This window comes from Heteronotia binoei, chromosome 1, assembly GCF_032191835.1.
Source record: "Heteronotia binoei isolate CCM8104 ecotype False Entrance Well chromosome 1, APGP_CSIRO_Hbin_v1, whole genome shotgun sequence".
Lineage (NCBI taxonomy): Eukaryota > Metazoa > Chordata > Lepidosauria > Squamata > Gekkonidae > Heteronotia > Heteronotia binoei.
Genome location: NC_083223.1, coordinates 37,920,692 through 37,946,983, shown reverse-complemented (window position 1 = coordinate 37,946,983; position 26,292 = coordinate 37,920,692). Strand labels below are relative to the sequence as shown.

At 43.6% G+C, this 26,292-nt stretch overlaps 1 protein-coding gene across 1 annotated transcript in view; it reads right to left on the bottom strand.

Moving 5' to 3' along the window:
* The window catches only part of LDAH (lipid droplet associated hydrolase), a 136,525-nt gene that overhangs the window by 16,044 nt on the left and 94,189 nt on the right, over nt 1–26,292 (bottom strand). Inside the window, exon 5 of the mRNA XM_060233469.1 lies at nt 25,481–25,721. Within this exon, the coding sequence (XP_060089452.1) occupies nt 25,481–25,721 (241 nt within the window). The remainder of the gene's footprint in view (nt 1–25,480; nt 25,722–26,292) is intronic.

Below are 26,292 nucleotides of genomic sequence, written 5' to 3'. Positions count from 1 at the left end.
CTAAACAGAGACAGCTAACTGTGCCAAAGCGTGCTTGATTTATTCCCAGTGGCACAACGTGGATGGGGCTCGAAATCAAGGCCTGAGAGAAGAAAAGAGAGCTTTATATCACTGGTAGCTCTTTAACCTAAACTGTCATGGCCAAAGCTTAATATCCACATCAGCTAAATTAATAGTTTTTCTTCCCCGCCCCAACAAAGTGTAATGACTGAAATCAATCAAATTTTTTCAGCCTTTACAGCCTTTGACACCAATTCAATTAACCACCAATTGTCACACAAAAATACCTGCTCATACAACACTGAAGTTCAAAAACGTTTGTGCAGCCAGGCTACACAATGAGGGAAGGAAGCAATTTTTTTAAAAAAAAAAACCTAAACAAAAAAATGACCTATACTTTGAAGCAAGAACAGTCTAGTTAAGTATATAGAAAGATTCAGAAGAATAAGAATAAGAATGTGTATGTAGAAGCAAACCCACTCCCCATTCTGGGGATAAATAATGAAGTCAGAGAACATTATTTTCTCTCTTCTTTTGCATATTATGTTTTAGAAGCATGAGTTTTAAATGTGGTAAAATGAGACCTGCAGGAACCTGCTTCTACTATAAAGGATGTGCAATTTACTTGAGAGGTCTAAACTGCTAGCCCATTAATCAATCAATCAATCATTCATTCATTCATTCATTCATTCATTCATTCATTCATTCATTCATTCATTATTTATGCTGTTTTCTAATCTGGCCTTTCCCAAGTCAGGCTCAGGGCGGATTACATGTTAAATTTAAACAGTTAAAACCATTAAAATGAAATAAAATAAGGTAGTGTCAGTGATATATACATCCTTCACAGATTGAAACACAGGATGCGGTCAGTGCAGGGAGGCCAATTAGCTGGTGTGAGGATGCCCGCCTGCCTCAGTCAAAAGCCTGGCGGAACAGCTCCGTTTTACAGGCCCTCCAGAATAGCAGTAAATCCGGGAGGGCCTGCCGAAAAGGCCCTGGTCGAGGCAAGCTGGACGTCCTTTGGGCCAGGGATGGTTAGAAGATGCTGATTGGCCGATCATAGAGACCTCTGGAGCTTGTATGTGGAGAGACGGTCCCATAGGTATGTAGGGCCCAGGCCACGTAAGGCTTTAAAAGTTAAAGCTAAAACCTTGAAACGGATCCGGTACTCAATTGGTAGCCCGTGCAGACTGTGCTGCAGCAGCCGACTGCCTGCCCATACAGGCAGTTCAGTCAGCAATCATGCTGCTGCATAATGAGGTCTCACCTCTCCAGCTTTATCCCAATGTTTCCTTGGGCAACTAAATGTAGCTCTCGGCTGCCATCATCAGGCAACAGAGGTATTCCTGAATTGTGACAGGACAACCAGATATTCTCTTCCAAATTAAAAATAGCTTCTACTCCATATCCAACCTGGAAATAGGAAAACCTTTAAAACAACACTTTTAGAGATTATCAGAGTTAAGCAGGCTCTGCTTGACCCGGACCCGGAAATTACAACTAGTGCAGAACGCGGCGGCCAGGCTGCTGCTTGGTCTCCCAAGATGGGAACATGTACGGTCGGGGCTACGCGAGCTGCACTGGTTGCCGATTGTATACCGGGTCCAGTACAAAGTGCTGGTTATTACCTTTAAAGCCCTATATGGCCGAGGACCGGCCTACCTGAAGGACCGCCTCTCCCCGTACGAGCCCCAGAGAGCACTGAGGTCAGTAGGAAAAAACAGACTGACTACCCCTGGGCCAAGAGAAGTTAAACTATAGAACACCCGCTCACGGGCCTTCTCGGCTGCGGCCCCATATCTCTGGAACCAACTTCCAGAGGAGGTGCGGGCCCTGCGGAACCTTGATCAGTTCCGCAGGGCCTGCAAGACCACTCTTTTTAAATTAGCTTTTATGAACAGCTGAAGTACAATTTTACAACGAAGAAAATCCGCCATTAGCACTAACTAGAATAGCGTCAATGATAATGTTATAGTTTGTTTTAATTAATGTTCTACTGGTTTTTAAGGTTAAGTTAATGCTTAATTTAATGTTCTTAATGTAATGGTTTTAATTAATGCACCATTGGTTACTATGTTGTTTATTAATGTTTTATTTATTAATGTACCATTGGTCACTGTGTTGTTAGCCGCCCTGAGCCTGCTTCGGCGGGGGAGGGCGGGGTACAAATAAAATTTATTATTATTATTATTATTATTATTATTATTATTATTATTTTCAAGCATGAACCAAGTTTAAATGTTATATGAAGGCAGAGACCAAAATAATCCAGCAAATTTTTATAAGAAGTAAAACATTTATAAGCAGTCACTGGCAAGAAGGAGGAGGAGGAGAAGGAAGAAGAATAAGAATAAGAGAAGAAGAAAGCTTTAGCAGTCAAATCCTCTTTTGGTATATCTCTAACTGGTAGGGTTGCCAGCTCTAGATAGGGAAATACCTGGAGATTTTTTTTGGGGGGAGGGGGGATGGGATTTGTGGAAATGAGGGACTGCAGCAGGTATAATGTGGTGTTGCCAACCTCCAGGTGGTGGCTGGAGATCTCCTGCTATTACAACTGATGTCCAGGTGACAGAGATCAGTTCACCTGGAGAAAACAACCACTTTGGAAGGTAGACTCTACCTTATACTCCATTCAAGTCTCTCCCCTTCTCAGGCGTCTACCACCCAAACCTCCAGGTATTTCTGAACTTGGAGCTGGCAACCCTGGTATAATGCCAGAGTGCCCACCCTCTAAAGCAGCCATTTTCTCCAGGGGAACTGATCTTGGTTGTCTGGAGATCAATCATAGTAGCAAGAGACCTCCAGGTACCACATGGAGGTTGGTGACCCTACTAAGGGGGCTTTGTAGGAGCAAAGGGAAAGAAAGCTATGGATTCCTCCTGGTTTATCAAGTTCAATGCTTTTGGGAAGCAGATTTTTCTCCTGCTTCCCTACAGCATCATGGTGTATTGCATTGCCAAGTCCAATTCAAGAAATATCTGGGGACTTTGGGGGTGGAGCCAGGAGACTTTGGGGGTGGAGCCAGGAGACATTGGGGGCAGAGCCAGGAACAAGGGTGTGACAAGCATAATTGAACTCCAAGAGAGTTCTGGCCATCACATTTAAAGGGACAGCACACCTTTTTAAAATGTCTTCCTTTCATAGGAAAGAATAGATAGGGGCACCTTCTTTTGGGGCTCATAGAATTGGACCCCCTGGTCCAATTGTTTTGAAACTTGGGGAGTACTTTGGGGAGAGGCACTAGATACTACATTGAAAATTTGGTGCCTCTACCTAAAAAAACAGCTCCCCCAGAGCCCCCGAAACCTCCAGAACAATTTCCCATCGATCTCTACATAGGGAATAATGAAGATGTTTCCCTCTCTCCGCCCCCCCCCCCCCCCGTTTCTGGCTAGTCGGCTCTGAAGAGGGGATTGGCCTCGCTACTCATGAGTTGCAGCCACAGGAGGTGCAAAAGCACATGGTCCTGGGGCTTCCCCTCCTCCCCCCCCCGTTTCTGGCTAGTCGGCTCTGAAGAGGGGATTGGCCTCCCTACTCACGAGTTGCTGCCACAGGAGGTGCAAAAGCACATGGTCCAGGGGCTTCTCCTCCTCCCCGTTTCTGGCTAGTCGGCTCTGAAGGGGGGATTGGCCTCCCTACTCACGAGTTGCTGCCCCAGGAGGTGCAAAAGCACATAGTCCTGGGGCTTCCCCTCCTCCCCCCCCCCGTTTCTGGCTAGTCGGCTCTGAAGAGGGGATTGGCCTCCCTACTCATGAGTTGCTGCCACAGGAGGTGCAAAAGCATGGTCCTGGGGCTTCCCCTCCTCCCCCCCCCCATTTCTGGCTAGTCGGCTCTGAAGGGGGGATTGGCCTCCGAGTTGCTGCCACAGGAGGTGCAAAAGCACATGGTCCTGGGGCTTCCCCTCCTCCCACCCCCATTTCTGGCTAGTCGGCTCTGAAGAGGGGATTGGCCTCCCTACTCACCAGTTGCTGCCACCGGAGGTGCAAAGGCACATGGTCCTGGGGCTTCCCCGCTTCCCCTCCCCACCCCGCCAGCCAGCTGATTGGGGCCAGAAGCAACCTGGGAAAACAGAAGAAAGGCTGCTGTGATCTGGCTGGGTGGGAAGGGAAGGGCAAGGAGAGAAGCTGCTGGGATCGGAGCTGGGTGGGAAGGGCGGCCATTCCACCCCCCTTCCCCTCCTCCCGCTTTCCAGATTGTTGGCCAGCGGGGGGAGCAGGCTCCAAATCGGGGGTCCCCCGCCCAGGCAGGAGATTTGGGAAGCCTAATTGCATGCCTCTGTGGGTTTCCCTGGCTTTTCTCCAGTCTTTCTTAAATCTGCTTTGCTCTGAAGTTTTGGGAAAGGTCACAGTAAAGCCTGGATGGATACCAAGGATGGAAAGCATTTTTTTTTTTAAAAAAATAAAATAAAAAAAAGTTTCTTAGTTGCAAGGGGGGGGGGGGAGGAAGGGCTGCTGCAGAGACAGGATCAGGGCAAACGGCTGCCATGTGGGCTAGAAAAATCCTAATTTTCCTGTCTGAACAAGCAGCCACCCAGGCTTTACTACAATTTCCCCCAAAATTTCAGAGCCAATCAGGTTAGAGTAAGGTCAGAGAAAAGCATCAAAATGCTGTGGATTTGCCAGAGGGAAAAAATATCAGCTCCCCCAAAGCACTGAACTCAGGGCAGATAACCTGTGCAGAAATGGCCTCAGCACAGCAGGTTTTCTGAATTCTCAGTTCATTTCTTTTTAAAAGTAAGTCTCTATCTCTTTGCTTGGCAGAGATATAAGGAAAACCAAAGGGACTTTTCTTAAAAATGGAAGTTGGAAACTCAGAAGTTGATATACCTACAGTTGCAACAGCATATCAAAATAATGATATTTAGCACTATTTAAACAGAAAACTACAAAGGCCTCAGTGGCTGAGGGGAAGGGGTGGCCACTACTCAGGCGAATGGAGCACAGAAATGGTGGGGGAATCTGCCACATGGAAGCCACATTGCTGCTGTGCTTAATCTACAGCTTCACCAACAAGGGGGAGACCACAAAATCCTGAAGGACATCCATAAAGGACCCAGGAATGGATCCTAAGTAGCAGCAGTGGAGCCATGCCAGATCGGCAAACTGGAGAGTCAGTTTGGTGTACTGGTTAAGTATGTGGACTCTTATCTGGGAGAATCGGGTTTGATTCCCCACTCCTCCACTTGCAGCTGCTGGAACGACCTTGGGTTAGCAATAGCTTTCACAGTTGTCCTCGAAAGGGCAGCTGCTGTAAGAGCTCTCTCAGCCCCACCCACCTCACAGGAGGGTGAGAAGATATAGGAGATTGTAAGCCGCTCAGAGTCTCTGATTCAGAGAGAAGGGCAGGGTATAAATCTGCAGTCTTCTTCCTGCCTTCCACTTCCCACTGTAACCTTCTATACCATCTGAAATTGTGCTTCAGCCAGTTAGTGGAACAGTGTGAAGGGCAACATGAGGGTCTAGAGTGGAAGGGGGGAATTGGTGCTAATTGCTGTTCACCCCATTGCAGAAGGTGTTAAACACTGTTTGTTTCTAAATATTCATATATCACCAAATCATTACGTATTCATATACCCCATGGTGCAGAGTGGTAAGTCTCTCCCCCTCCTCTCCCTCACTTCAGTCCAAGCTCTGCTCATGACCTGAGTTCAATCCTGGTGGAAGCTGGGTTCAGGTAGTTGGCTCAGGGTTGACTCAGCCTACCATCCTTCCAAGGTCGGTCCAATGAGTACCCAGTTTGCTGGGGGTAAACTGTAGATGACTGGGATGGGAAAGGCAATGGCAAACCACCCCATTAAAAAGTCTGCCATGAAAATGTGAAAGCAAAGTCACTCCAGTGTTGGAAATAATTGGTGCTTGCACAGGGGACTACCTTTACCTTTTTATATCACTTTTCTTCTCAATGGACACCCAAAGCAGCTTACAGCATCATTCTCCCTTCCTCTATTTTACCCTCACCACAAGTCTAGGGTTGCCAGATACATATTTTATCAAATACCAGACACCATCTCCTCCCAGCACAAATAGCACAAAGCATGCCGTTTGCACTGCAGGGAATACTCAGCCCAAGCAGGAAGCAGCAGCAGTGGCTGCTGCATCGTGGCTGGGCTCAGCACTGCATTCTCCAAGTCCAAATAATAATAATAATATATTTTATTTATATCCCACCCTCCCCGCTGAAGCAGGCTCAGAGCGGCTCACAACATGTAACAAATACAAATTACAATATAAAACATTATCTCAGTAAAATATATATAATTTGCTAATTAAAACCATCAAAATTAAAACTAAAACTAACATTTAAAACTAACATGTTAAAACTAACAAACTGCGAGCTTTATGCTGCTTGGGCTTAGCAAGGCTCCCCAGGGGTCTCCAGCCTTTTTGAGCCTGTGGGCACATTTGGAATGCTGAGGCAGTGTGGTGGGCACAGCCCAAAGTGTTTGCTGAAAAATAGTTGCCATAGAGGTGGAGCCTGCCACAAAATGGCAGCTGCTGCAAAAGCATTGTTTTTAAAAAATCTGAGCAGTCACTAAAATATTTGATAAGCTTTGCTGAACAAAAGCCCCACCTGGTCCCATCACTTTCTAAAAACAGTTGGCAGGTGCCAGGAAAGGTGCCAGCAGGCATCATGGTGCCCACACTGGGGATCACTGACCTGGACAGTCCAGTATTTTCACTGACTCTTGGGGGAAAACTAAAAAATTCCAGAAGTTGTTCTATCAATTCCTAGCTCCAGATTTGCACAGTCTTTTCCTTGGCCAGATTCAATGCCCTTTCTTCAGCCATTATTTGGCAGATTCCAAAGGATTCCCTATTCAAGTAGGTGCTATCCCTGTAAAATGGATTGTGTTGAGACTGTCACCCACAGGGGTTTTTTTTGTAGCAGGAACTCCTTTGCATATTAGATCACACATCCCTGATGTAGACAATCCTCCTGGATTACAGTAGGCCCTGTAAGAAGAGCTCTTGGAGGATTTGTTACATCAGGGGTATGTTGCCTAATATCCCCAACCACCAAGATCATGCTGCTCACCAAGGTCATGCAGCCCTATGGCAGAAAGGGAATGCAAACCAGAGTCTCCCAAACTTTAATCGGACACTCTTAACCATGAAGCCCCCTTGGCTACTGGTGGAGTTGCTGTGATGCATTTGGCAACTTTGTATTAAGCTGTGGTTTTGTTTTCAAAAGTCATGTTCTTATTCAGAGGAAACGCCCCCCCCCCCCCCGCAATAAATGAATTTCAGTTTCACAATCCCTGCAGAACTCTTTTTTTTTAATTAAAAAAAAAGAACTTTAAAACTTTCTGATTGATGGTTTTCAACTTGCATGCATCAGAGTGGATAAACGTGTGCAAGTGAAGAATCACCATTTTTCTTCCACTGGGGCAACTTGTTACTTCCATTCCATCCACCACAGGATTCTTCCAGCAATTTAATCTACCAAGTACTAGCTGCCCGTTTCACCTGTGGATATATCAGCCATTGCTCACCTGCTCCTCAGAACCCTTCAGGTTTTTTCCTGGCTCCTGCAGTGACCAAACGCCACTTGGCTTGCAGCAAAGAAAATCCCATTAGCAGAGAAGTGAACTGAAAACCCTCACTGGAAACTGAACCATCATAATGCATTGCATGTGGCTATGCACACTGTAACTTAAATATGTGTCAGTTAACAAACAAACAAACAAAAATTCCAAACAAATGTGGTCAACACATGTCAAACCAGTTTAAGAACATAGCAGAGTTTGGCATGACAGACTTAAGTTAAATTTGGATGAGGGCATGAGCCCCAAGTTAAGCACAACTAAAGACTGCTTGATGCCACAGTCTTTGCTCTTGTTTCACATATTGCACTGCTATGTAGGAAGCAACCCGGGAAAGCAAGCAAGCAAGAATCGTATCTAATTGCTAAGCCAAGCATCTGGGGTCCTCTGTGACATAAAACATAGATAGAAAGTGATGTCACAGCACTGGAACAATACAGAAGTTCCAAGTAAAATTGTTTTCCATTTAGTTAGCCAAGCATTTGAGGAAATTAAAAAAGAGAAAGAAACAGACATTTCTTTTCCAATGAAAATGTTCACTAGGATTGCCCAGCCTTCCGCGTTTGAGAACACACCCTTGCAGATGGTGTTTTACACACATTTGACAACTCCCTCTTACACACGAAGGACATACAAGAAACTCAACGGGTTACCAATATCAACATAACATAGGATTGCCAATCTCCAGGGGGTGGCTGGAGATCTCCCACTGTTACAGCTGATCTCCAGGTGACAGATATCAGTGTACTTGGAGAAAATGGCTACTTTAGAATTCCATGGCATTACATAAGAGAAGCCATGTTGGATTAGGCCAATGGTCCATCCAGTCCAACACTCTGTGTCGCATAGTGGCCAAAAAGTTTAGGTGCCATCAAGAGGTCCATCAGTGGGGCCAGGACACCAGAAGCCCTCACACTCTTGACCCTCCCAAGCAACAAGAATACAGAGCATCACTTGCCCCAGGCCGAGAGTTCCAACAATACACTGTGGCTAATAGCCACTGATGGACCTCTGCTTCATATGCTTATCCAATCCCCTCTTGAAGTTGACCATGCTTGAAGCCACCACCACCTCCTGTGGCAGTGGATTCCACATGAACACATGAAGCTGCCTTATACTGAATCAGACCCTTGGTCCATCACAGTCAGAATTGTCTACTCAGACTGGCAGTGGCTCTCCAGGGTCTCAAACAGAGGTTTTCACACCTAATTGCCTGGACCCTTTTTACTTAGAGATGCCAGGGATTGAACTTGGGACCTTCTGCTTACCAAGCAGATGCTCTACCACTGAGCCACCGTCCCTCCCCCTTATTTCATGTGTTAATCACCCTTTTGGTGATGTACTTCCTTTTATCCATTCTAACCTGACTGCTCAGCAATTTCATTGAGTGCCCACAACTTCTTGTATTGTGAGAAAGGGAGAAAAGTACTTTCTCTACCTTCTCTGTACTTCCTTTTATCCATTCTAACCTGACTGCTCAGCAATTTCATTGAGTGCCCACAACTTCTTGTATTGTGAGAAAGGGAGAAAAGTACTTTCTCTACCTTCTCTGTCCCATGCATAATCTTGTAAACCTCTATCATGTCACCCCGCAGTTGACATTTCTCCAAGCTAAAGAGCCCCAAGCGTTTTAACCTTTCTTCATTATATCCCATTAAAGTACCTCCCCTCCTCAAACCGTGCCGTTTTAGGCTCCACCCCCTCCCCCCAATCTCCAGTTATATTACAACCCAGAGCTGACAACCCTAACAGAATACAGAGTTCCCTTTGTACAAGTTTTTTGAGTTGATGAGTCTTCTCTTTCCAATCCCCTGACAGTCACAGATATATACTGGGAAGGCTGTTCTTTTTTAGAGATGGATGTTTGGAGTCAGCTGAGTCTTGTTAATTTATTTCTAACATTTCTATTCCTGCCCTTCCAAAGAGTGCAAGATGGCTGACAACAGAAATTAAAACAGACAATCTGTACAATCTTAAGAATTATTTTAAAAACACCAACATTCACTGCATGATTATGTAACTCAAAAGTTAAGAACAGTCACTTCCCCCAACTTCTACTCAACCACAAATGGTCTCAGAATCCAACCAACAAAAAAACCTCTGAAAAGCTAAAATTCACAGCCTTTTCTACAAGCTAAAAGGCTGGGGTAAAATAGCCTCAGGGAAGCTATTTCAATGCAATGGACTGGTGACATAAAAAGTCTGATTTCTGGCCCAAGTCCAAGATTCATAGTGACAAGATGGTCATAAAGGGATTGATAGGCAGACCATAGTGTACACACAGGCCAATACCAGGAGGGGCAATCCTCTTTCTATCCCATCTCATTCTTGTTGCATAAAGGGTATATTATTATATACAGAGCTGACTACAATAGATGTAAGAAGGAGAAGATGATATTGGATTTATACCCCACCCTTCACTCTGAATCTCAAAGTCTCAGAGTGGCTCACAATCTCCTTTACCTTCCTCTCTCACAACAAACACCCTGTGAGGTAGGTAGGGCTGGGAGAGCTCTCACAGAAACTGCTCTTTCAAGGACAGCTCTGTGAGACCATGACTAACCCAAGGCCATTCCAGCAGCTGCAAGTGGAGGAGTGGGGAATCAAACCCGATTCTCCCATATAAGTGTCTGTGCACTTAACCACTACACCAAACTGGCTGTGTCAGTGAACAAGAGGAAACCAAAATGAGGATTCAGCCAGGTGATAAGGGCGGAAACAGCATCATTCTCAAGGACAAAAAATGCACCACTCTCAAGAAAGAAAATATCAGACACACAATGTCTGATATGTTCAGACATTGTGCACCTGATATTTTAATAACCTTTTAACTACTTTAGAGTTCAAAGGTAAAGAAGAGGTCTGAAAACATTGGCCAGAAACAAGTGGCTCCTTCTTATTGTACTGTTCTTTTGTCCCAAAGGTCTAGAATAGATCAAGAGCAACCCTCTTACAGGCAATCACCACAGCTAAATATTTAGCGACTGCTTCGACTGTGTGACTGAACAACAACAATGACAAGGCAGGTTTCCAATCCTTATCTACGAGGGAAAACTAGATGATTTTTTGAGATGGCAAATTCACATAACGTATTAAGAGGGAGGAACAAATGTCTTTCTTTCATATTAGACCAGATTTCACACTCCAATAAAATATGTTCTAAGGATTCAAGCTGACCAGATCCACATTTACAAACTCTGTCTGAATATGCCTTGCCTGCAAATGGGCCTTCCAATATGGTGGAGGGGGGAAATTTAACTGAGTGAGCATAAATGCTATAATGAAGGATTATTAGGTCTTTTAAATAGCTTGGAATAGTATAAGAGAAGCAAACTCCAAAGAATGTTGGAAAGGATACATACCAAGCCTTCAAGAAGGTACTTGGTCTTTCCAAATTCAGTACTGAGGGGTTTATTTATTTTATGATGTCCATATCTTATCTTTGTCATCAGTCTATACTGAATGATCACCATCCAGTTTAATAAGGAGCAGAAGCCAAATCAGGGACAACGAAAAACCATTTATTAATTGCTTTGTGAATTGCAATACGGATCAGGATAATGTATGATCATTCAATACAAAAGGTAGTTGACAATCCAGCTGAGGGATTTAGGGCTTCAATTTAAATAAACTAACACAAGGAGGGACCTCATCTTAGATCAGGGGAGGGCAGAACATTAATTATTTTCTGGGAGCTAACTGCTTTCATAAGCCTCAGGAGATTCCAGTTACAAAATGGCAGCTCAGTGGCTGGAGCCAGACACAGAATGGCAGCTTGGAGGGTGGATCATAAAATGGTGGTTTGTACAAAAATTACTGTTTCAGAACCGGTCTACAGTGCTCAGGTGGCTGAACCTTTCCACTGCTTTTGTTTCAAAGCAAACCACCATCACCACTGTAACATGCCCTGCAGGGGAAAAATATACAATTACTGCTACATTTACTCCAGAAGAGGCAAACAGAAGCTTTAATGCAGAGGGGAAAAGTCAACATCACACTCCTTTACCATTCAGATCAAAGGTGTGTGTGCCTGTTTGTTACTTTTGTTTTCCTATGCAAATCAAAGATACCTCTTTCTCTTTCATGTGAAGGAGAAAGAGGAGTGAAGTTCCTATGGGAATGATAAGGAAGTGGTGATAGCATAACTGGAGGAGGAAAGGAAAACACATTTTCCATCTTAACTCATACCATCAAGAACCAGAGCAAGAAGTGAGCAAGATGAATGAGACATTATTGCCATTACTGACATGATATGCAGCCTTTATCAGGAATTATTTGACACACAATAAAAATTGCATTAAACAACAACATCCTACACTGGGCAGATGGACTCAAAACTGAAGTCACCTGTTCTGCAAGCATCTTCCTAGCTCTCTGTGGCAAACTGGTGCATGGATCCTGTAGCTTGCTTTTTGGGTTGGGCTAGATAGTCTCTACCAAAAACCTGAGGTACAACCTCAAAACAGCCTGTGGCAGACCTCTTGGGACTGCAGATGGGGGATAATCTCTTAGAATAAAAACTATTTTTACAAAACCCAACAGCCACTCCCTCCACTGTCATCCCAAGAAGGTTAGGTTAGAATCGACATGTCAACATTCCATGGACAAGTAGCCTTTTTTGTGGGCGAGTAGTAAAATCATGTAAGTCTCATTTAGAAATGATAGTCTCGGGAGAGCTGTACTCAATATTTATTCTGAATGCATAGATTGGGTTTAAAGTTATGCTCCACTGGAGCAAATTAGTGGAAAGAATGAAACATTCATTGGAATTATTCATTTGATTTTTTATTTTATTTTTAACCAACAGTTTGTCTTTACTTTTCCCATGGGAATGGAATATTCTTCTTACTAACTTGCCAGGCTAGGGACTGATTCCCACTACTGTTTCTTACATAGCTGAAAGCAGCACAAGCTTTTATTATTCATTTATTGAAAATAATTGTTAGCTGCTTTTAGCACTAGCAGAATTCCAGGTGGCTTATTATATAAATCAAACATAATAAAAATATAAACAAAATTGATAAAACCTATAAAAGTCACAGATGAAATATTCTTATTAGGACTGCCAATAATAAATCCTAAATCAACCAAAAGGCAGTCCTAAATAAGACTGTCTTCAACTGTCTCCTTAAGATCAACAGTGAGAGGGGCTCAGGCGTGTCTCCCTGGGGAGACTGCTTCATCATTGAGGAGCTTCTACTGAAAAGGCCCTGTCTTGTGTACCCACCAAACAAGTGTCTTTCATTGGTGGGAAAGTCAAGAGGGCATCTCTCTGTGATCCTAATTCCTGGCAGGAACATATGGGAAAAGATGGTTCTTCAGATACCCAATTCCCAAGCCAAGGTGGCATATTCTCTGGATGCTACTGTACTGAACTAGTATTGTGATGGCTTCCAATTTACTAGGCTCTGATTCAGCATGTATTCTGAAGATATTTCAGAAGACAGTATATTACAATATAAACGTGCATTCTGAAGACAGTAACACTGCTGGGGGGGGGACTGTTTGACTGAATTTGCCATATTAAAAACACTTGTGTGAGTCAGCTTGAACTTAGACCAGTTGTCTATCTCCACATTTGACCAAGCATTACCACTGCAAGCCCCTTGTCCTCTCCTCATTTGAGATGCCTCAACCGGATCCCCGGTTTGAAAGGTCACCTCCTTGCAAGCCTCAGTGCAATTGGGATCCCTGGGATAAGTTTCAGAGTGTGCAATTGGTCTGCAATGTCCCGAGCACATTCCGGCAGGGAGGCTGGGTGTCACTGGAATGCAAAAAGCATTTACATCCCCCAGCTCCAAGGCATGCCTAATACAATCATCATATCCCTTGCTCCAAGGGATACTTCATCAAGGCAACCTGAACCATTTCCAGCTATATACAGCTGGGCAACCCTTACCTATTGCTAATCCAATCCAGCCATTGATAAAGGCAGCCTAACATAGGATCCCCCCAGGATGAGCCATCAAGAGAACATTTAAACCCATCATTCACACCTGGTCCATTATCTATATGCTAAAACTATACAATTGCCCCACCTTGGAATGTCAGGTATTTCCTTCCTAATCTTTTTGACAGATTTTGATAGAAGTTACCTTCCAACTGCCCAGTCAGATTCAAACATCATATCTTGGACCAATGGGAAAGAGTGGTCTCATGCCTAGCTATAGGTCTCTTCCTTATAAAAAGACCATCTTAAGATGATGGAAAGTGTGCCAGATTCTCCCACTGCAATTGATTTGTAGGCTCCCCCTTTCTTCCCCAGTGCCACCTTGGACTTCTGCTGCACAGACTCCCCAAGATACACAAGCCCCTCACCCACCTTGGATCTGGTAGTATCACCCTTCTAAACCCTTCCCTATCACCCTTCCTTCCCTATGCTTGCCTGTTCCCCTGTCCCTCACCCCTTTCTCAGGTCTTTTGTGTGTATGTGTGTCTGTGCTCAGTGCCTGGGTATCAGTTCTCAGGTGATTAGAGTAGGTTCTTTGTGTTTTCATTTTATTTACAATAAAGTTATTTGTGCATGTTTACAACCACTTTCTCTTTCCTCATAATTTTATTTTGGGGACATCATTGCTGAGATTCTGGTATACACAGACTATAAGCAGGGGTGGTCAATGGTAGCTCTCCAGATTTTTTTGCCTACAACTCCCATCAGCCCTAGCAAGCATGGCCAATAGCTGGGGCTGATGAGAGTTGTAGGCAAAAAACATCTGGAGAGCTACCATTGGCCACCCCTGGACTATAGGATCTTGTATTATCCCCTTCTGGAACCCCTTTAACAGCTAATTCTTCTTCTCTTGGTCCAGTTCAGTAACACCCTACAATTCATCCGGTGGTTCTGGATTCCCAGTCAAAACTTGAGGATGGGGTCCCAAAATCATTCAGGCAGGGGGAGAGTTATCAGCTGGTGGCCCCTAACTGCCCTGCAGTAGACAGGACTGCCCCTCTCAGGACATGCAGAAGGTCAGTGGTGTCTGGGACATCTGGTTTCAAAGAGGTGGGGCCTCCCAGCATATCCCCCAGCATAAATACAGTTAAATTTAGGGACAGTAGCTAGTGACTCTACAAAGAGGTTAATTATTTTATATGTATGCAAGATGTGAAACTAGTTTATTTTAGCACATGAATATTTAATAGGGTTGCCAATCCCCAGTCTGGAGGCCAGGGAGCCCCCAGTTTGGAGGCCCTTCACCCTTCAGGATCATCAGAAAGTGGGGGAAGGAAATGTCTGCTGGGTGCTCCATTATTCCCCATGGAGACTGATTCCTATATAGGGTATCATGGAGAATTGATCCGAGGGGCTGTTTTTTGAGGTAGAGGCACCAAATTTTCAGCATAGCATCCAGTGACACTCCCCAAAAAACCCTCCAAGTTTCAAAAGGATTGGACCAGGGGTTTCAGTTTTATGAGCCCCCAAAGAATGTGCCCCTTTTCTTCATTTCCAATGGATTGAAGGTATTTAAAAGGTGTGCAGTCCCTTTAAATGTGATGGCCAGAACTCCCTTTGGAGTTCAATTATGCTTGCCTCAACCTTGCTCCTGGCTCCACCCACAATGTCTCCTGGCTCCACCCCCAAAGTTCCCAGATATTTCTTGAATTGGACTTGGCAACCCTACAATTTAAGAATTCGCTCTCTCCTGAGTAGCCATCTTATGAGTTCAGGAGACAGAGATGTGGAAAACTGAAGCTTACAAATGCAGGATGGGCCCAAGTTGTTTTTGCTGCTCCAAGTGGATGCTCTGCACAATAACAGGGCCTTGGAACCTTTTCAGGTAGTGCATGACGTTCAAGTCACATACTGCCTCACATGTCCCCTCTAATACTACTGCCCAAGCACCTGCTTATAGTGCTTGGTGAGGTCTGGCCAATCTGGCCGAAATGACCCTACTTGACAGAAGTGTTATCATTAATGGGTGTTTCTCAGTATTTCCTTCAGCTCACCTCCTCTCTCCCCTCTTCCAGAGTCTTAACACCACCCGGCATGAGTCACTGCAAATGAGTTCTCCTCCAAATGACAACCTCAGGAAGGATGTTAGAAGCCCCCAAACTGTGCTTCGTATTTCTTGGAAGTTATGAACAGTTTCATTATCAAAGCATTCAAGCTCCATGAGTAATATTTATGATGGAAATAAAACTGAGAGCTTTTAATATTTTTGTTAAAAAACCAACAAACCATAATTACGGAAACCAGACCAAAACAGCATTTTTTTTTCACACAGAGCATCCGCAGGGAAATCAAAACACTTAAAAGCAATAAAATGACCTTGTAAAACTTTTATCCTTCTTTCTTTCTCCTTCATTCAGAAACAGGGTAAATTATGAAGTAGGGTCACCGGACAAAGGAATAGGACTGTCAACACAATAAATTGCTTAAAAGCCATTTGTTTCTCTTCACCCAGTTCGTAAGAGCATCTCTTCCCCCAATAGGGGAAAACTTCATCTCATGAAAAGGGAAAACAAAGAAGATGCAGAGTTCTTTCATACCATGCTTAAGTGCTGTCTAGGGGAAGGTAAGTTGTCTGACAACATTAAGTAAACCTTCTAGTTAAGCATTGTGGAGGAAAATAAACAGTAGCAGAGGAAATGTGAACACAGCAAAGGCCGTTATTCTGTGGCCCCTTTTCCTGGAACGCAGGTGATAAAATATAATGTGTTTCTGCAAGGAAGGAAAATGTATATTATGGAACATCATTTCTTACGTCAAATGGCGCCTGTGCAACAAGCACAAAGCATAGGAGCTATGGAATGACAGGACCGTGGATTTATGTCTTTGGTCTAGCTAGACATCTAGCAAAAGGTCAAAAGATGCAGGCAGCATAACCTGGGCATTGCTTTTTCAGGAAAGTTCTCTTAAAATCCAGAAACGAGAACACTCAAAACTGACAGTGTTGGTTCATTCTACCCACGGTCTGTGCTTGAAATATGCAAGCACCTCTTAATGTCACTAAATCAGCATATTGAAAGAGGGGTGGAATGGTTGTGTACAGAACAGGCTCTGTGATGACAGAGTCATATAATTGCCTTGCTGGCCAGTCGGCTTGCAGTTAAGCTTGCAATTTTATACTACTGCCCCACTGAATTTGAGTCGCTTTGTGAGCTGAGGCCAGAGCAGGCACAACTGGTAAAGGGGCTTTGTGATGGTGCTCCAGGCTGATGCTCCCATGTGGTACTTGAGGAGAGAAAATAGACTTTACAGCCTGCATTGGCAATCTGTGCATAAGCAAAATCATAACTGCACAGGTCTTTCTCTCCTTTCCCCTTGTCCAGGAGCCCTCTAGCATCCCACCCTGCTTTTTCTTTAAACTCAGTCTTCCATCTCACATTCCAATAAATAACTCATATTTTACTCTTTGGTAATGCACACTTATTTTTATAATTGCAGTCTGACTTTTAACACATTTGTGCTAGGATTGCCAATCTCCAGTTGGGAGCAGGAGATTCCCTTGGTTTGGAGGCCCTCCTCCCATTTCAGGGTTATCAGAAAGTGGGAGAGGGAAATATCTGCTAGGCACTCCATTACTCCCTATAGAGACCAATTCCCATAGGGTATAATGGATAATTGGTCCCTGGGTATCTGGGGCTCTGGGGGGCCCTCCTGTTTTTTGAGGTACAGGCACCAAATTTTCAGCATAGCATCCAGAGCCTCGCCTCAAAACACCCTCTTCCCCAAGTTTCAAAAAAGATTGGACCAGGGAGTCCAATTCTGAGCCCCAAAAGAAGGTGCCCCTGTCCTTCATTGTTTTCAAATGGAGGGAAGGCATTTAAAAAAGAGCACAGGTCCTTTAAATGTGATTGCCAGAACTCCCCTTGGAGTTCAGTCAAGCTTGCCACACCCTTGCTCCTGGCTCCACCCCCAAAGTTTCCTGGCTCCATCCCCAAAGTCCTCAGATATTTCTTGAGTCGGACCTGGCAACTCTAACTTGTGCTCCGTTCATATGATAGGCTACAAAGCATCTTCGGTGCTACATATCATTCATATCTGAATGTTTGTTTCCCCCCAGTTCAATTCATACCAAGCAGGCTTGGGTGAAGCCTCAGATGCTTCTTTCTGTTTAGAAGGGGAAAAAAAGACTAAAATTGTGGGACCACAAGTTTTGATTCTTGCCCAAAGTTAGGTCTCATGCCATGCTCCTATTTTTATGATAGGCAAAGTTAGGCCACCACTCATCCCTACCTTGTAGCAAATAAAGAGGAGTTTTCGAGTCTCAGCCATCCTCTTAACTCCAGGTTTCAAGAAGAAGAAGAAAAACCAGAAGAGCACACAGCCCTTCTGAATCCTCCACCCTTCGTCCAAGAGAAACTGTGCACTGGCTTTCAGCCAGATGGTGGAGAGTAGAGTAGAAAGGCCCCTCACCTTATTCTTTGCGCATTATTGGTCCATTTTGGTGCCAGAGCTCTTTTTATACTCACTGTTATGCTTTCTTAGTATGAAGCAGAAGGAGAATTGTTGTTTCCACTACATTCTTTATAATGATTTCAAATGCTGTTTCCCAAGATAAGATTTTTTTTCTCAGTCCCTTCCACTATTTCCAAATATCATAAAATGAACTGTCTCCATTACTCCCCTGGTCAATAAACAGGTTAAACAAACAAGGAAATTCCTTAAGAGAAGCCACAGATTCTAGATTGCAAAGAACTCACTGCATATAGGCTTTTCAGAAAAAAGGAGGGGTTTTTTTTTTGCTTGCTGTGCTTATCTATATCTTCGCTGTCATCCAGACGTTAACCTCTGACCTACCAGCCTGCCTCTTTAAAAAAGACTTGCAGTGTTTACCCATTATGTAATGTCTGTGCTTTTGTGGAAATTTTACAGAAACAAATGGAGGAAGTTTGCCAGTCAAGCTAGTGGACAATAAATCCTGTGCTATATAGCTACAGACCCGTCTGCCCTCATCTTAAAACTGCTACTTATGTGCTCACTGGAAACTATTTTTCAGACTATAAATTCTTAAAATTAACCAGAAAGAAAGAAGAGTTACTGCTTTATTGAAATATACTGCAGAATAATGACATAAAAAGTACCCATGTTACATGCTTATTAATGGTTCCTCATTCTCTTGGGGAGGGCTTCAGGGATCTGTCCTGGGCCTGTGATATTCAACATTGTTTATAAATGACTTTGATGAAGAAACAGAAGAGGTGCTGATTAAATTTGTGAGGACACTAAATTGGGAGTAAAAAAAAAGAATCAAAATACAGGATGATCTTGACAGGCTAGAAAATTGGGCTAAAACAAATTAATTGAATTTTAATAGGGATAAATGTAAAGTTCTGCATTTAGGTAGAAAAAATCCAATGCATAATCACAGGATAGGGAGACCTGTCTTGGCAAAGGATCTAGGAGTCTTAGTAGACCATCCACTGAACATGAGTCAGCAGTGAGATGTGATATCTAAAAGGCAAATGTGATTTTGGGCTGCATCAACCTTAGTATAGCATCCAGATCATGTGATGTGATGGTATTGCTTTACTCTGTTCTTCTTAGAATTCACTTGGAGTATTGTGTTCAGTTTGGGGCACTGCAGTTTAAGGATGTTGACAGGCTAGAACATGTCCTCCAGAGCAGTGCAACTTAGATAGCAAGGAATAGGTGAAGGAGCTGGGTATGCTTAGCTTGGAGAGGAGACGACTAAGAGGTGATATGATAATCATCTTCAAGTATGTGAAGGGCTGTCATATAAAATATGGTGCAGAGTTATTTGCTGTTGCTTCAGAAGGTTAAGAAAAGAGCCCCATAGTGCAGAAAGTTAAAGCTGCAGTACTACAGTCCTAAGCTCTGCTCACAACCTGAGTTCGATCCCTGGCGGAAGCTGGATTTTCAGGAAGCCGGCTCGAGGTTGACTCAGCCTTCCATCCTTCCAAGGTCGGTAAAATGAGTACCCAGCTTTCTGGGGGGAAAGTGTAGATGACTGGGGAAGGCGATTGCAAACCATCCCATAAAAAGTCTGCCGTGAAAATGTTGTGAAAGCAATGTCACCTCAGAGTCGGAAACGACTGGTGCTTGCACAGGGGACCTTTCCTTTCCAGAAGGTTAAACCAGAACCAATGAATTGAAACTAAATCAAAAGAGTTTGCAGCTTAGCATTAGGAAGAACTTCCTGACAGAGCAGTTTCTCAATGGAATAGGCTTCCTCGGGAGGTGGCGGTCTCTTCAAAGGTTTTTAAACAGAGGCTAGATGGTCATCTGACAGCAATGCTGATTCTGTGAATTTAGGCAGATCATGAAAGAGAGGGCAGGAAGGGATGACTTGTGGCCCTTTCTTACATGCCCAGGGTAATGCCTTTTGCTACTTTCTGGTCAGGAAGGAATTTGTTTCAGGCCAGGTATCCTAGAGATTTTTGGCCTTCCTCTGTATACAGCAGGAGTCACTGGGGGATTGCAGAGTTGAAGGTAGTTGTGAATTTCCTGCGTTATGCAGGAGGTGGGTGAGATTATGTCCCTTCAAGCTCTATATTTCTGTATTATGTTTTGTTATAAAATTGATGTTCTTATTTTAATCATACGTATTTAACTTTTGTATATGATCTTAATCGATTGCAAATGTTACTTAGGTCTTTTTTTTTTTACTCCAATAAAGATCTATCTGTCTGTCTGTCTGCCTATATTTCTATGTAAGAACCTGTACCTAATTTCTACAGTTTCTAATTAATGGGCTGGATCCTGTGGACTTGTTGCACTAGCAGTGGCACTTTCCTCCCACAGAAGACAACTTGAGCAAATCTGTGGGATCCAAGTCACTGGAGAGGAGATGTGGTCCAGTTGTAGGACATCTGGTTGGCATGCATGCAGAAGGTTCCAAGTTCAATCCTTAACATCTCCAGTTAGAAAGGTAGCAGATAATGTGGAAGACCTCTTTCCTGAGGCCTTGAAGAGCTGCCACAAGTCTGAATAGACAATGCTGACCTTGGTGGACCAAGGGCACTTCTCATGTATTCGTTCTGACTCCAACAAAACTGATGTCCTGTTATTTTTCAAAGGAAAGTATGTAGGATCACGTTCCTTATCTCAGAATTCCCAACTTTTGCAGGGACTAGAGAAGCCATTGCAAAATCACAAAGGTGCCCACTTTGAATAACTGGCTTTCCAGTTTGAATACCAACTTGCCTTTGGCACAAGCAGAAAGGCAAGAACCCAAGGGCATTTTCTCCATACCCCTTAGTTCACAGCCTGTGACCCTGAGCAAGCCAGAAGAGCGGATGAGATCAGTCTGGAGCTGGAGTTTTACATGGAACTTGAAAAGATGAGTTAAACTATCTAAAATTCTTAACATAAAATAGACCTTAGTATCATAACATTTTCCCAGTATCTTCTCCCATAACAGTTGCCCAAGTTTTGTTCTAAATGCTAAAAGAACAGTTTACTGTGCATATTATTGCAGTTGGCTCTAAACCCTTTCTCTATTCAGCTGCCTATCCATATCCAGGGTTTGTCTGATGTTAACACTTTATGAATACTGTAAACTTGTATGTTATGAATATTGCATATATTTTCAATGTATATATTTTCAATTCACTCTTTTCCCGCTTTGTTACTATAATGACAGTGCTGAAATTAAATGTTTAGCTGAGGGGCTGGACATACAATTTCCCAAGCTGCTCTTGCTTCTAATGTTGTTAAATGCATTAACAATTTCCTAATGCCACCTAGAATACAGAAGCAAAATATATGATTTGGCTTTAAGGAAAGCATAACTTTAATGCAAACGGCTTTTGTATAAGCGTTGAGATAGGTAACACAAAGCATGGCCCTTGTCCTCTAATGCAGGGAAGTATTTTATTTGGTTCTTCTTTCTGCATACCTAGGAGAAAAGTCTCCAATTCCACCAAAGCCAATGGCAACCCTCCCATTATCTCTAGCTGAGCCAAGAACTTGCTCCAGGCCCTGCTCCTTCTAAATGGTGCTTTGCTTCTTGGCCTTGGTGGAGACAGGCCCTGGAACCTTAGGCCTTGTTATAATTAAGTTTTCTAAATCTCATTTCCTTTTCAGAGGAGAGAAAACATATTGTTGTGAGTAAGCTCCGGACGCGGTAACAAGTCCCTGGCAGGTTATTTTGTTCTAGCAGACACATTACTTTTAAGGAAACTTTTACCATCTTTTTTTTTTTTTTGGGTTGCCCTTAATCACGGCTTTCATTACAATTACAGCAATGAGGCAGATGCTCAAGCCAAAGGTAACATGCACACATTTTAATGAGTTGACACAAACTTCCTGAGAAGAGGAATAAATTCATTTGCTGAATATTCCTGGACCATACCTAATGGGTTATTAAAGGGCAGGAGGATATGCTTGCAACAACGTTCCCCCTCCCACCCTTTTTCTTTTGCTGCACAAACTTGCAGAGTGGTAAAGCTGAGTTAAAATAGGCAAGATTGCTGACCAAGATACTGTCAGTTATTGCTAATGGGAAGCACATGCTATGGGCCATGCCACTTCCTAGATTACTTAGACCTATACAGGAAGGTCTAAGAGCTTGTTGCCATATAAAACTCTTTCTCTCTCTCAGAGCCTTAATGTTTGTGGGCATTTCTTTTGAACTCAGTCAACCGCAGTGATTCATTTCCAAGCAAGGCTGTTCATTGAAATCAATGAGTACTTAATTTCATTTAAAGGCAGCTGAGCAAAGTACAGCCAAATAAAACTAGTCATTCTCAACATGGGCTCATTACGTAAAGAGGTTTCAAAATCTGTTCAAGGTGAGAGAGGACTGAATCCTGAAATGGTGGAATTGCTGGAATCAAATGAGCTCCCAGAGCTGAGTTGTATGACCAGAGCTTTGGCCAAATACTATCACATTCGTTCTCCTCAGACCTGGAATCAGTCTTGACATATCTGGGAGGAAAATCATGGTTCAACTGAGGCCAGTACCAACACTTCCATTGCCCCCCCCCCAGTCAGAATAAAGAGGCAAACACCTGTGTTGGGGTATAAATCGGGGCCATTTTATTAACATATTAAATGCTGTGGGGCACCAACCACAGGATGAGCCCAGGGTCTAATCATACCCTGCCTCTTCCTGTATAGGGGGAGTCACCCTGCCCCCAGCATGAGCTGACACTACGGCTACTGCCAGGCAGCTGAGTCTGGGTTGCGCTCCCTTGCCTGGGCCTCCCAACCCAGGGGAGCCCATCAAGGTGAGAGCACCAGGTGGCTGGCCATCACGACAGAGAGCCGTACAGCCCAGCTGCCGATCCTGCCCCACCGATAATGCCCCAAAACGGGGAGGACACAGGGTGCTCACCGGATGTGTCGTGTATGCCCCACCTGAATTCCTGCCAGTGACCAACTTCAAACTAACATCCTAGATAACATCCCTAACCTCAGATGTACAGTGCAAGGTAGGCGAAAAACATCCCAATCAAGGCCAATCAGTTGGGATGAAAAAATTCCTACCTGGTCCCATCAACTGGCGACTGGTGAAACCTGCACTTTACTGGGCAGGCGGGTGGGCTGAGTGTCGGAGAGCAACTGCGTGCTCTCAGGCGGGGCTGGGGCTTATAAAACCCCAGCGTCCTGCCCTCTCCCAGTCCCTGGATGGGCACGAAGGCCCATTAGCCTCACATCCTTCTGGGGAGGCAAATGCGGGCCCCAGCCTTAGCTGCGATAGGGGTTGAATTATATACAAGGGACTTTCTGCACTTGGACCTCAACCAGGGTTTTCTCTGAGTTCGACTTGCAGCCATTTACCTTGCATTTATCTCTGATTATTACAGACAATTGTGGGGTGAAACTGGGGTGACCTCAATTAAATGTGGAAATAGGGAAAAAAAAGATAAAAACAGGGGTGAACTAGAATGTAGTGTAGAATGTCAGTTCAGGGACAGGGCTGAACCAGAATAAAGGACTAGTGAAGAAAGGCCCAAAGATTAATATATAGAGCAAAGTGGTGTCTGCCTTTGCTTCCATTTAAACTGTGCTGAAATTGGGCTTGTCAGCAGGTTAGAATTGCCGCCTTCCAGGTGGGGCCTGGAGACCTCCCACTTTTACAACTGCTCTCCAGCTGGCAGTGAACGGTTCTCCTGGAGCAAATGGCTGCTTTGAAGGGTGGAGTCTATAGCATTGTACCATGCTGAGGTCCCTCCCCTCCCCAAATCCCACCCTCTTCCAGCTTCATCCCCAAAGTCTCCAGGTATTTTCCAACACAGACCTGGCAATCCTAGCTCAGCACCTATTGACCTGTTGGTGATCTCCAGCATGTGAATCCCTATATAGGGATATCCAGTCAACTTGCAGTGGGCTATACCCACAATGAACCTATATCTGGCCTTCAGCAGCTCCAGATTTTACCAAAATTGAGGCTCAGTTTTGTTTTAAAGAAAATTATTGGTTTTTTTTAAATAAACTACGTTTACATATTCTTCACCATATGAAAAATAAATACATTATAAAAAATAGAATCTCATTCCTTCTCTACCTGCAACATATGCAGAATAAATACTATTCTAATGGACTGATCTCACAAGTAATTTTGATAGCATGCTCTATCACAGATTTAAATAGCGGCCAGAAGCCAGCAAGAGAAGAGGACTGGGAAAAGAAGAGAGTTAAAGAGATGATGAATAAAATACAGGAATACTTTCACATGCATATTGACTAAAAGAGATAGGAAAAACCTCATAAAACCTGCCTGAGAATTATTCCAGATCTCAGCTTTTAAACAGCCATCCCCTCTTTTATTGTTAATTCTCTAAATTATTTTGCTAAAAATAAGAAAGTGTAGCTAAGGCTCAAGATTTTCTGCCACAAATGTCAATATCTTTAACTACAAAGTTCTGGGCAGCCCAGCCTGATGCAACATGGACAAAATCCATAGTCAGCCAGAAATGCTGGGTCTCAGGACAGGACACAACAGTGTTCCTCTCAGAATAGGAAACACAAAATTATGGAATTCCCTCTTCAAAGAGATTATTCACTTCTGAGCCACTGTGAGTAATGGTTAAGAACTGTGCACTCTAATCTGGATATCTGGGTTTGATTCCTCCAGTCAGAACTGTCTCAGCTCCACCTACCTCACAAGGTGTCTGTTGTGGGGAGAGGAAGGGAATACAGTTGTAAGCTGCTTTGAGACTCCTTAGGGTAGAAAAAAGGAGAGTATAAAACCAACTCTCCTTCTATCATTGTCTTCCATGAACAAGTGAAGACTTTTGTCCTTTTCCTTAGCTTCAGCTCATGATTCTCACTGACCTTTCCTCCTGTTCATGTGTTTATTTGTTAATGTGTTTTAATATTTTTACAGTTTGCTGCCTTGGGGAATGTACACTGGGCAGAAAGACAGCTTAAAAATAAAGTCACCCTTTCCTAGAGTAATTTTGGCAGGCAGTCATGCTGCTGCTAAGGAGGTACCTGTTTTGCAGCAGAGTACTGAGAAATGTCCATGTTACAAACCCTGCTTAATCTACAGCCATTGGGGGTGGCGGGGGAAAGAGGACTGTGCACATAACCTGACAATGCTGTGCCTGGGGGTTACACAGGCTGGATAGAGCTCTAAAATGGCATCAGAGATCATGTCACCTATGACTGTCCTCCACATGAACACATAAAGCTGCCTTATACTGAATCAGATCCTTGGTCTATCAAGATCAGTACTGTCTACTCAGACTGGCAATGGCTCACCTTTTCTCTGGAAGGGGTGTTTCACATTGCCTTTCACTTGCTCCTTTTAACTGGAGAGGTCAGGGACTGAACCCAGGACCTAGATGCTCCACCACTGAGTCACAGCCCAGCCAGTGCTGCCTTAATTCAGTGGACTGCATTTCTGAAAAAGTAAGCCCATTTGACATACTGCATTATGCAGGATTTGAACCCATAATTTCAGAGTTAATGAAAGTAAACTACGTTTTACACAGTTATGGGATTAAAAATACTCTGCATATATTGATGCTGCCATTACATATGTTTAGGGTTTTTTTTTTTAAATTGCATATTCTACTCACCAACACAATCCATTTCAGTCAGATCTAAAGAAGCCATTACTGAAGGTTCATCACGGAATTTCAGTCCTCGTAGCACAAAGCGCACCACGGATCTTTTGATTTTTTCTGGGAGAAGTGTCATTAGGTATATTGGCATGTAGACAAGGTAACGAAACTGGCAGAGGAAGGGTGTCATGATCCTGCCTTGTGGGGACTGTGCCATTCGCTCGATTGTAGGGAAGAGCATCATACAACGGAGGACCTGAAAAGACATGGATGGGAAAGCTGCCAGTGCATGATACAGGTGGAAGGTTTTATCCAACGAATCACTTATTATTTAGTGAACTGTCTTAAATGTGCTGGAGTTTTATTAAACCACTTTAGAATCAAAGATTTTCCCCACTCCAGAATAACTTAAAGATAAATAATTCTATAGAATGTTTCCGTAGTCAGATACAATTGGCCCAGGGCCTTCTGCAGCTGCCAGTCCACAAATGGGCAAAATGAATAACTGCCTGCACATATTCCTCCTTTGTTGTGGCTCCCCACCTTGTGGAATAGCCTGCCTTAAAATGTCAGGAAGGCTCCCACTTGCCTCACTTTCTGCAAACTATGGAGCAAAGCTGCCTAAACTCCCACCACTCATACCTCTCTTATACCTATGAAACACTGATGACATTTATTGTCTGGACACATGGTAAAGAAAGTACTGGACATATTCCACCAGGCATTCAACAACTTTTATTCCACTATAAACCTGACAGTGAACCAATCTATGAAGAAATATGTTTCCTGGACACTACTGTAAAAATACACAATGCACACATAGACAC